Source organism: Xiphophorus maculatus, chromosome 5 (genome assembly GCF_002775205.1).
Source record: "Xiphophorus maculatus strain JP 163 A chromosome 5, X_maculatus-5.0-male, whole genome shotgun sequence".
In the NCBI taxonomy this organism is placed as follows: Eukaryota; Metazoa; Chordata; class Actinopteri; order Cyprinodontiformes; family Poeciliidae; genus Xiphophorus; species Xiphophorus maculatus.
In genome coordinates this window covers 11,938,184-11,950,875 of record NC_036447.1, presented here as the reverse complement: position 1 = coordinate 11,950,875, position 12,692 = coordinate 11,938,184, and the positions used below count along the sequence as shown (strand labels likewise).

The 12,692-nt window shown below is 37.0% G+C and overlaps 1 protein-coding gene across 7 annotated transcripts in view; it reads right to left on the bottom strand.

Annotated features, from left to right (window-relative positions):
• Nucleotides 1–12,692, bottom strand: part of LOC102235489 (adhesion G protein-coupled receptor L3-like) — a 162,981-nt gene that overhangs the window by 42,516 nt on the left and 107,773 nt on the right. For all 7 annotated transcript variants that reach the window (XM_014471006.2, XM_023333514.1, XM_023333515.1 and 4 more), the window contains exons 11-12: nt 12,162–12,200; nt 1,599–1,782 (exon numbers count right to left, since the gene is read on the bottom strand). In XM_014471006.2, coding sequence (XP_014326492.1) covers nt 1,599–1,782; nt 12,162–12,200 — 223 coding nt within the window. The remainder of the gene's footprint in view (nt 1–1,598; nt 1,783–12,161; nt 12,201–12,692) is intronic.

Genomic DNA, 12,692 nt, shown 5'->3' with positions numbered 1-12,692 from the left:
TCTTTTGTTTCCCAACCAGATCCACCACAGAACAACAGTATCATCTTTCCCAGCTTTCACTTAGAGAAATTGAATTACAAAACTCGAAATAAAAACACTACAGTCTATTAAATTCTGAGTTTCTCTTTTAATTCAAGACTATTTAGGGTTTCACAGTAATTTCTGACACGTAATTAAGATGGATGAAACATCAGCATCAAGTCAGAGAATAAACCAGGATGTGGATATGACACCTGTCAATGTTGCTGTCAATATTGCTATGATAATCCTTTTTTCCGTGGTATGTGAAAGAAATGTCATCCTATTACCTTTAAACACCTGGAGGAGATTCACAAAATGTTTGAAAGCAGTGGTCCAATGGGGGTTTGTTGAATTTCACTGAATATGCCAAAAATAATGAAATAAAATTTAACTATTTAAAGATTGTCCTTTTCTCTCTTAAACTGATATGGAATTTAGACGAGAAACATGGCATGTTAGTAAAATAATACATATAATTTAATGTATTTTAATAGAGAGGTAAAACATAAGCTTGAGATAAAAACATAAGAATTACCAAGGGGGCCATCTGTGTGAAGTTTGAATTTCAAAACTCTGAATGAGTCAGCTTTCTTTAAGAACTAAACTTTTCAGCAAGACTTCAAAGACATGAATGCTGTGACCCAATTATTCAGTGACCTAATAATAATAACAACAACTAATTACATGCTACACTGTGCAGACACCCTGTCTGTGCTTATGTAGGTTCACCCACCTCAGCATATCAAATGATTAACATGACTAAAATAAGGTAGCCGGCCCTACTGTTTGATTATTTCAGCTGATTGCTGTTTGACCACAGTCCTCAAGACTGACTGCAGTCCTCAAGGGTCGGTGTCCTGCAACTTTTAGATATCTCTTTGCTTCAACTCACCTGGCTCCAATATAAGTTAATTAGCAGAGCTCTGTAGAGTTTGACTGCATGCTGGAGTGGCAGTTTAGCCAGTTAATTCAAGTGTGTAGGCCAAGAAACGCATCTAAACGTTGCAGGATTCCGGTCCTCTATTAATGCAGTTTGAGATCACTGACAGAGACTCAAGAGTCTCCAACTTTCATCCTCAGAAGGTCAGTTGTGAAGATCAAATGAAAACCAGCTTTGATAACAAACATTATAAAATTTCTTCCAGTTCATATCATTAATTTAGATGAAATTACTATTACAATTATAATTAAATTTTGTAAATGTATTATTAACATCTTGAAAGTTTTTAATTATTCCCCAAACACACTGTCTCAGATGATTTACTGTGGTTACAAGATGGAATCAAAGTAAAAAGAAGATACTGCAACCGTTAAAGCTCGCCTGGTGTTACACTTTTCTGTATTTTGAACTTTGTGACCAAGCAACTTCACGAATATAACCTACTTCCATTTGTGACCTTGTGAACTAGGACTTGTCAGACAATTTTAACATCTTTTAGCAAAACTGTGATGATATTGATTGAAAATTTATAAATGTTCCAAACAGTTTTGCTTCAAGGTTGACCTTCCAAATAGTTGATATCTGTAGGTCTAGCTGTAAAGGGTTTTGTTGAAAAGGAACCGTAAAATGTACTTACGGATGTAGTCGGTGGTTTCCTGCACTGTGTCAGTCTTCAGGAGGTTGTCGGCCAACATGAAAGCACCCGTTTCCACGGTGTCGAGGAGTAGAGTGGCTGAGTGCAGCTGCTCGCTGGTGGGCAGCTCTTTCCACGCCGCCTGAGCTCTTGGATGCAACAAATTATTTACCGTCTCAACCATCGCCTGGGGGAGCAATAAAGACACAGAGGTCACATAGCTGAAGCCAGTGCTGGTGCTTTCACCATTTCAGTCAGTCATGCGGCATGTAAAAATAAATGCAACTATGACTATGGCACAAGCAGCGCTGCTACACCCCAAACTACTGAAGCCAGGAGTTGTGAGAATGCAGGAGCGTTTAATTTATCACGTTGATAAATTACAGCAGTCAGGACGATACGATGGCAGCAATGCAAATATGGCATTCCCATGCAGATATGAATAAAAAAAAGGAAAAACTAAAATGTTGTATGAAAAGCACATTTTTAGTACCCAGGCTCCTTTTTTGTTTTTTTTATGAGGATAATCACAGATGTTTTGAAAATCAAGCTTGTTAGTTGATTGCAATCACTACATGTTGACACCCTAAAACTCTTTTTTCTTCTTTTAAACAACAGTCTTATCCACCACTTGGAACAATTATACTGTGGGTGTCAGAAAGAAATTGGAGTTTGTTTTTTTCTGGGTTTTTTTGGTTCACATCCAGTGGTGCGATGCAGTTTTGAATCCAAAGATATTATAGAAGACCTAGAAGAGGCTTTATGCCGAACATGAAATGTTCTCCACCGTATAATACCTGCTGTGTTTTATCTTCAGCTCACATTTCCTTATAGTCTCAAGAAGTCAGCTCCTGCTTTTCTCGCATAAACACCAAAACACGCTCATACACACACACACACACACACACACACACACACACGCCTACACACATCTCAGGAAGGCCCAGGGAGAGATAAAGAGACAGAGAGAAAGGAGAAGTGGTGCAGAGGTGGGGGTGGGAAAAGCCATGGGAGAGCGATAAAATAGTCCAGTGAGTCCATGGTGACAGGCGTCCACCGGGAGCAGGAGAGGCAGAGAAGCAAATACAGGTGCTATCAAACACACACATCTCACACTCCCCTTTGTCTCCTTATTTTCTTTTGATCTGTAAACCAGCCCTCATGCAGACACACAGCTCATCTTTAACTCAGTTTTCAGAGGCAGGGCAGTGAGAAAGCGGAAAACGTAACACAGGTGCTATTAAAGAAGCTAAAAGCATCTCCGGCAGGGAACTGACAAGGGCAAAGAAACGGATTGCGAAATATCTTTTTTTTTTTTTTGCCGTTCGCACATTCAGCACTCGACTTGATCCCTGTGTCAGTACATAGTGGAAACGGAAAACAAGAAAATTAGCTGCAGCAATTGTTGCGTTCTTTGTATTAATACTTGCATAAGTGCTAAGATATTTTAAACTTTTTCCAGTTTTGGTCATGTCACAACCCATTGTATGTGATAGACCTTCGCAAAGCAGTGTACTCTGTGAAGTAAAAATAAAGTTTTTTTTAATTTTCGGCTTACTGCAGCCTTGCACATTAAGAGACTTAAATATTGGCTCACACTTCTGTGTAAAAGAGCCCAGACTGTGATTGTATGGAGAACATCTGCAGACTGTAACTTTCCTGTCTTGTCACAGATTGACTATTGGATTTAGGTCAGAAATTTTATTGGGCCATTTTAACACATGAATTTAATTTGATCCAAACCACGATAGGGAACGTTGGGTCAGGATGAAGTGCTTTCTACCATATGTAGTACTTTACAGGTTGGAAACGTTCAAACATTCAGTGTTAGGCTTGTCTGATCTAAGCATCTTCCTTCACTTGCTATGTCACTTATATTGTTTGTGGCAAAGTGCAAGTAGAACTTCTTTCAAAAGTTGTGTTTTGCTTGCTACTGTTCTAAAACGGTTAGATATGGTGAGTGCACAAGTGGCAGTTGTCTCCCACATCAGCAGTGGTTCTATGCAGTTCCTCCAGAGTTAATATAAACCTCTTGAATGCTTCTTTGTTTTATATTCTTCTTGTCAGCTCAGGTAGATGGCCAAATTTTGGTAGGTTGGCCAGTTGAAGTATTTTCTTTACATCTTCAGAGAATAGAGTGAACAGAGCTCAGTGAGATTTTCAAAAAATGGGAAAATTATTATTTAACCCTGCTTTATTCCTGACCTGTCTGCTATCTTTGTTGGTCTTCATGATGGTCACTTTGATTACCTTCACAGAATAATTGTACTCACACCGAGATAAAAATACACACAAGTGATTTCTATGGGAAATTGCTTGCTCCGGTTTTATGGCTGGGGTATCACATTAATTCATTTTGTAAACCAGACTTATGTGCTATCTTGTGTTGTTCCAACCCAAAAATGCCACAAAAATACAGTTAAGTTTTTACTGCAAGAAATTGATAAGAGACTAAACATAATAAATGAGATCTAATTCAAGTTTTTCTGTTTTAGAAATCATCCTGTTTTCTTTTTTGGGGGTGTTTTGTGAGGGTTATACCTATACATAAATACAGTAAAGCACAGACACACATAGACAAACACTGCTCCCAACAAGCTAATATGATAATATTATGTCCTCTTTAAGCGCTAGCAGCTAATTAGCAGGGATGCATATCGGATGAGTTTGGGAGAGCTACATGTAAACAAAAACTAATTAATCCACTTCTTCAGCAAACAGCCAGAAATAAGCAGCAGTGGATGTTCAGCACACTTGTGCAAACTTGTTTCGATCAACATCCTGTCAACACAGTGACAGAAGGCTGCAGGCTTTCAAGCCCTTTAAAGAAAGTTTTGACATTATTGCAGCTACAGCTGTTTTTGGTTTCTTTCTGCCAGTTACTACTAACAAATTATAATGCTACCATTTAATATCAGTGTTTTATGTTGGGGTTTTGGTGTTTTATTTCCATTTCTCCATACATTCTGTCTACATTTGCCTCCTGTGACTATGACAGGTTTGAATCATTGATTGAATTTACAATCTGCTGAAACATATACAGTATGTATTCTGCATTGTTTTCCCTGTCAGAGTCTCATCAGTGTTATCATCTTATTGGTGTTCTGAGAATTGTTTCACATTCCCTGCACCCTGGGATTTTTAAAATGGCAATTTCCTGCACCTGGAACACCTTCGTTAAAGTGTAATTTGTTTAACAAGAAATCAAAGTTTGTTTATTTGTTCTTCACCAGCCTGCATCCAGCCTGATAATATTTTTTTTAATACTACATTGCAGGAATAATGATGAATTCCTACTTTTACTTGTTGCAAAAATAGTTTTATAGTTAGAACTAAAAAAATATACAGTGGTCTCACAAACTTAGAACTGAAGGTGAGTGAATTCTAAATGCACTTTCTCAAAACAATGAATCAAATTGAATTATTTTATTTTTATTTTCAAGTCCAGTGTTCTATAAAGATATTGATTACGCAAGAGGAACTGTCCTTATTATGTTTTGGCCCCATGTGTTTTTAGCTTACCTTACAAATAATAATAAACAATAACTTATATTATTCGATGAAACCTTCACAGCTTATGAGAGCTGTTTGTGCTTATTCTCAGGTAATGTGAATGCAAACAATTGCTCAAAAAAAAGAAAACAACTCACATGTTATTTTTTTCATTGATTTTACAATAAATATTACATCAGATTTTGCTGTGATGTAATATCAAAGCAAAGTCTGTGCCAATCTGATTTTTTTGCCACAAACCTGTGGCAAAACCTAATGCCACAGGTTTTGTGACATTAGATTTGATGTTGGGGGACATAATTGCTTTCAGCATTACATCTTATAGCGATTTGCGTCTGCTGATTATTTTCCATCTAAATGTGTACAACTGTTACATAGGAGCCATTGTGACTAGTAATGTGTAGGTACTCAGTTATGTAAAGTGAATCAAAGCAAATCAAAGTTTGCTTCTAGTGCCTGTTTTATTATTTATTTACACATGAATTTGTTTATTTTAGTATAACTTGGCGCAAGGACAAAGTTCACACAAATGTTACAATCTTGTAGTTAGCTACAAAGTATAAAGCACATCGTTGTGTAGTGATTTACATATACTCTTCACCATTTGCACAAATACCAAAAAAGGCACAGCAAGCAAAGATTGAAGATATTAATGCTTATGTCTCAAGTATGTATAGAATTCAAGTTGGAGCTGGAAAAGATAATTTATGTAAAGAAAATTCTTATATTTTTAGTGAGTTTATATAAATGAGACTTGAAAAAAGTGTTTTCAACTCTTCTTTTAGACATGCAAAACTTGGACTAATTTATAAGATCAGACTTGTTTTATGAGACTTATTCTAGACCAACACTCCTTAAGATTCTCCTGCAACTTCTAGCAACTTGTGGAACCCTGCAGAACACTCTCAAGCTTGTCCCCGTTTCTTCCCTGGGGCTACTCTGGAGTTGTACATATTTAATTTCTTTCATCCATGCTAATCTTGTTTTAGTTGATTCGGTTGCTTTAAATTTTAATCACAGTCATTATTCTTAACTGCTTTTAGCATTTAACATTCATGTCTTTTTCATATCTTTCTCATGACTGTTTGAGTTACTTCCCATACTGTCACACTGCTGTCTGGAGTTCAAATCAGAGCTGTGTGGCATGTGCTGAGTGGGGCGGCATGCATGTGCCTGTGGTAATTTGTGTGTGTCTGGGTGTGCAACTGGGGGTGTGGACTGTGGGCTAAGGGGAAGGATTGTTGTTCATCATTCTGCTCCACTTGCTGTTCAGTAGCTGCCCAGGCAAAGGAAACAGATCGAGGGGAAGACATTCTTTACTGTGGCCATGGCAGATATGAGAGCTTTGGTGATGCGTTTCATTCTCCATTACTCATGCTGCTTGTGCATAATGCTCACAAATGCTCACAATTATGTGTTAGTGATAACCAAGCTTCTCTACTCTCATTAAACTTCTCTTTGCTTCTTACTGAACTCACATTTTTAATTTCATAAATGTTTTTCGCCACTGAAACTTTATTCACCAGCACTGAGATTACATCTGTTGAAGCAGGGAGTTAGGTAAGGCAGAAAAAAGGGATGCCATTTCTTTTAAGGGCTAGACATCTCAGTATTAGAAAGACAGACACAGAATGAATATATGTGTGGTTGTGTCGGAGTGTGTCTAGGAGCTCTGGTGCCGTCAGTGACATTTCTATCGTGCACAAGTAGGAAGACTTAGGGGCTAAAAGAGACAGAGGGTTTTTTAAGGGGTTCTTCAAAGAGGGGGAGAACTCTCTGCAGAGACAGATAAGGGGCGCCAGTTAGGAAGTGTGTATTTCTTAGTGAGACCACAAAATTCAAGAAAGCTGCGCACATTTGTGAGCACATACACACAGCCTCATGACAGTAAATGGGGCAGAAGTGAAATGCTTTGAGGCGTAGGGGTAATCCAGCGTAAACAGCAGCGGCAAGGCAGACTAGAACTGGGCTGGTTGACTACTCCCAACCACCCAAGGTGAACTTGGGCACACAAGCACATGTACAGTATGCTGTACTGTGTAAAAGCCCAGAGCTGGGATGTTAGAAATATGCAGAGGCAACATGAGAGAAAAGACGGATCTTTTTTTTTGAAGTTGCCTGGTTGAGATGGGACAAAGTGTGAGAATGTTTTCATGAGAGTGTTCATCTGCTATTAGCTGTAGGGAGTTCAAAAGAATTTTTTTTTGCCTATTCATCAAAGTAAAATGTGTCTTGCAAAATGAAATCCAGTTGAAAACTCAAGGCTTCATCAAACAACATGGCTCTAAGATGTTATTATGCACCTTGGATGTGTCAGGGACTTGATATAAGTTCAAATTCTGTGGTAACTATGTTTGAAACTCCTAATTTGAAGTAAGAGGGAAAGTAGTTCTTGAGTTTTCTGGCTGTTTTGATGGAGATGACTTAATAAACATGAATGAGAGGAATCTGGCTGTGGACACTGCTCCTACAAAGCTTTGGTGGTGAGCTGAAACAGTTCGGCTTTATTTCAAAAATACATAACCACTGGTACTAGAATGGCTTCACCTTTAAAAAAACTATTTATAGTAAATTAGCTGGCACATTTACAAGGTTTTCAATGCTACTGAAAGACCACATGCAAATAACAATATATATATATATATATATATACGGTGGAAATCAGATTTTCATGTCCTTTCTAAAGGACAGAGGTTTTTGTCTTTCCTGTTTTAGGCCAGGTAGGATTATGGAGCTCTTTGCAAAATGTCAAAATAATGAGAGGATTTCCTTCAATTTGAGAAGTTTTTCTTATTGCTTTCTTAAAAAAATCTAGTAGAATTGTCTTTAAACATTTTGACAATTGTTTGCTGGACATTTCCTGCTTCTTGTGACCAAACTGCTGTAACTGAGTCAGGTTCAATATATTGCCCAAATATTTTCAGATGCTTACTTTCTTTTTGTGATGCCATGGCTGTTAAGTCAAACTCTTAAATTTTAGTTTGATCGAGCATCAGGTCTTTTGTTACTTTTGTAGAATTCTTTATACATCCTCTTTCAGCCTAAGACTGCACATAACTCATTTTAATGTGGATAACCCACAATTTCACATGATGCTTAATTTTGTTGAAGGGTTTATGTGTAACCTGGCAACAGACTGGACATTTCTCAGGAGTAGATAGTTTTAAAGAATTGTTTGCACACATTTCAATATCTGGAAGCTGAATCAGACAAATATCCACAAATATATTCCTGATATTTTTCCATGATATTGCACAATAACACAGTATGTTTTCAAATTTAGCAAATGTGTGCCTTTAAAGAATGTAATAAAATATTATCTTATAGAACTCTGGCATTATTATAGGACTCAGTGACAATATTAAACAGTGAGTATTAAAGTTTTTGTGTCTTTAAAATTCCACGTAAATACTGAAAATATAGTTTTTAGTATAATGTAACACAACAGATGACCAAATAACCCCTATTTTTTTTTCTTTTTTACTGGACTTTACTCTTATAACAATTCCACTTTTAAAGTATGGATTGTCAAATGGTGACCTTCTTCAAACTTACTTTGAACACTCAGCAACATTAGCATTAAAGAAGACTCCCTTAACTTTTAAGTCATTTGTGTGGAAGCATTTTGTCCACTCAGTACAAAATGGAAGTAATAAAAGAAGCAAAATATAAGTAATTCATGAGCATAGTTTGAAAATATTGCCATGTAATACTGGCTAACATCTTTAAAGGTGATATAAAATTGTTTAATGACTCAAAGTTAAAGGGTTACTTTGCCATTTTGACAATCAGAAATGCATTTGATCATCTCTAGTTTAAAATTTAAATCACCTAAACTGATCAAAACTGAACCAGATAATTCAACATGTAAATAAGATTGTTTAAAACAGTTGCTGTATTTGTGAAAATGAATAATAATAAAAAAAAATGTCTTTGGGCTTTAAGGCCACCTCAGAGTGGGACAAACAAGGTGATTTTGGAAACATTTTTTAAAAGCAAAACAAAACAAATGGATTTTTAGTTTTCCTGAAAATTTTGTTAAAATTTTGTCTCAACTTGTGAGCTGGATGTATTATTTTACCCCTAAATATTAGACATCATCAAGCTTTAAAGTCCTCTCCATAACCTAACATTGTTTTTGCTCCACTCTATTTTTGCTGTTTTCTCTCACTTCAAATTTGTCCTCTATTGTTTCTCTTGCCCCTCTTCTACCTGGCTGGCTACCTCCTTCTTTTAGTGCATCCTAAAGCATCAAAGCCTCTCCACACCACCAACTTCATCATGGGTAAATTGCCAATTTGGTATACATGAAACGAGTCCCCAGTTACCCAAAACCAAATGACCGAGGAGGGGTAGATGAAGTGTAAGAAGTGGAGAGAAACAGAGAGAGAGAGAGACAGAAAGAAGCAGGGGAGGGAATTCAATTATTTTTTTGTCTCTATTAAGAATGTAGACCTCCTGCACACTCTCCTCACTTGGCAATTAGTGCCACGGATAATTAACGAGGAGAGGGCAGTGCCACACCACATCCCTAATCATGCACATTTCTATCTGGCAGAGTAAAGAGCCTGTTGGTATAATTTTGTTTCACATAACCAAGGCTAATCATATAATCGATCACTCACAGGCCTCCTCTTGCTGCACCTGAGGCGTGTGCTCTAGCATTTGGATTCAGACCTGTGCAGAGTCGTGCGCACGCTGTCTTTTTCCCCTGAAATGCAGCCTTATTTGGCTTAAGGAGACGCATTACAAATGCCTGACTGTTGCGATGTGACAGCGAAAGATTATTGTTGAAAATATATTTAAATATTTGTGGTATGCGTGTGAATGCGTGTGGGTGTGTGCGTGTGTGTCAGCTTGCATATACTCCTAAGCCATGTTCTATGATGTGACATTGCTGACTGGTGCTGACGTTAAGACTTTTCAGGGGAGTATGAAGGAAAAAAGCCTGCATCAGGAGAAAAAAGAGCAACCCCATCTACCATGTGTTGGCGTGTATGTGTGTGTGTTATGCGTGTGTCGGTGGGAGAGGACAGAAAATAATTCTCGACCTACAGACCATGCATGTGGATGTTGGGGTCCTTTGATCCGCTGAATAGTGATTTTGTCTTGGTTTTTTTAGTTGACCAGATACATTTTTGAAACATGTTAGGTTTTCTATTAGCCCAGGGCGTCGACACAAACAAACAACGATGCAAGAACACCAACAAGGACAAAGTGTAATTAATTCAGAGCCACAAAAATGGGAAGGTATTATTTTTAACACAGCGAGGCCGTGATCAAGCCGCACGCAACAGGGTATCCATCATGTTCCGCTGTTTCTCAATGTGTGCTACACACACGGCATTTCAAGAAATGGAGATGGATAGCCAGTTATTTGCTTCCAGACAAGCCTGTGTGCAATTCTGCTGAGATAAATGCAACCAAGATGAACTATTATTGATATTGATCATGCCCTCTTATCGGTGATATATTTTGGAGCAAAAAAACCAAGGAATAATAAACCCAATGAAGAAACAGTTTGATACGGAGATGCTGATAAAAAGTGGAGATCAAGACCAGAACAAACCTGTTATCCTCAAAGGGTTGTATTGCTACATCACAAGAGCATCATGCACTGAGTAATAGCTTATGACTAGAGTCGGGTCACTTTCAGCTGGAAAAGGCCAACTCGGTAACCAACTCATGAGAAACGTACCATTGCTATGTGCCACTAAGTTAAAACAACAACATCATTGCTAAAGGATGAGGACTTATATTTATTTTTGGTATCAGTGTGTATTTTAAAAATTTAAAGGAGTTGACATGTCATTTTATCAGTTAAACACATAGCGACTACTATTGACATGTACAGTAACTGTGCTAATCACTAACACTAACTCTGTCATCATTTTGTTTTTGCTTTAAACGCGCTGTTTTACACTGAATGCACTCTTAAAAACACAATGTGACATCTAATGTACTGCTAATACAAATAATTATTGACCACAATTATCTAGCCTTAGGTCATTAAGGCTAGACAAGAAATATTTTAAATTCTATTATTATATCACTTTTATTTACAGTATTTGTGTATTAAAAGTTTTCAAAAGATTTGCATGAAGACCATTTTAAAATTATTAAGAATGAAATAATCCAATGATACAAAGTTAATCTATGTGGGATAATAATAAAGAAAGTTGCAGCATTGTATTTTAGTTTCTGTGTAATTTATTTTCATTACATTCTACTCTTTTCGGTGGTTGAAATAACTGACTTCTAAAAGGCCTTTTATTCTACTAAAATGTCAAGGTTTTTACTTTAGAAAATCAATTGTTCCTTTTAAAAAGAGCAAAAGAGAATATTTTGACTCAAAACAAAAGACAAACTGCCCAAACCCTTTTTTTAAAATACAAATTCTGAATTAAAGATAAAAAATAAATGGTTTTTAATTTTTTAAATTAATGGCATTAATTGCTAATGCCAAATATATTTGATAATCTTGTGTGTTTTAAGGAAAATAAGAGCCGGAGAGACGTTGATGAACATATCTGAATTTAATTCTTAAATAGTATTCGGAAGTGGCAAAGAGAAAATTCGGACTGGTGTATCTCTAGAAGCTGCAGCACATGATTGCATTTCATGTGTGGTGTTGTCATGTATGATAATACACACACAAGCAAATACACACAAGCTTGCATGGAAGATAACATACTGCAAATTAAAAGAGAGTATAAAATAATTTCTCTTCAAAAAAATAGTTTGCATCTTCTCCCTGTGCATGCATGGGTTCTCTCTGGGTTCCTCCCACAGCCCAAAAACATGACTGTTAGGTTGATTGGTCTCTCTCAATTCTCCTTAGGTGTGGGTGTGTGCGTGCATCATTGTTTGTCCTGTCTGTCTCCCCACCTCTTGCCCGTTGACTGCTGGAGATAGGCACCAGCGCCACATGCGACCCCACAAGGCATAATGTGTTGGATAATGGATAAAAAAAAACAAAAACAAAACAAAACCCAAAGACACAAGGGACAGCGGTGTTGCAAAGTAATTAACCAAACCAGGAAACGGAAATACCTGTGTGAAAAACCTGCAGGACCTTTCTCTCTTCTGAAGCTGCAAATTCAAACAATTCAGCTGTTAGCAGTGCAGCACCTCTCTCCAATTACACACATACACAAGGAAGTACACTAACTTCAATAAGAGTGTACAAAAAAAAGAAAAAGAAAAACACTTTGGTAGCCAAATTGTATGTTACCCAGTCCTCCACCCCGTATTGCTTTTTCTTCTCTCGCTCTAACATATTTATCTTCCTGCTTTTTTTATTCCTTAAATATTGACTTGATCTCTGCATCTACTGTCAACTTAATTGATGCCATTAATTACAGAGTCCTTCATGCGTGCCTGGTCAGTTGCCTAACGTTAATAAGGAAGCATCCCAAAGTAATATATCATCCCGTTAGAAACAAATAACAACTTAAAGCATTTTTATTTAAAAAAAAAAAAAACAAAGAAAGAAAAAGTTATGTGTTGGTGACCGGAAAGGGCTAATTTTTTACCTTGACTGGTATGTCTAGTGTCTGTCACATTCAATATTTAAAAATCTAA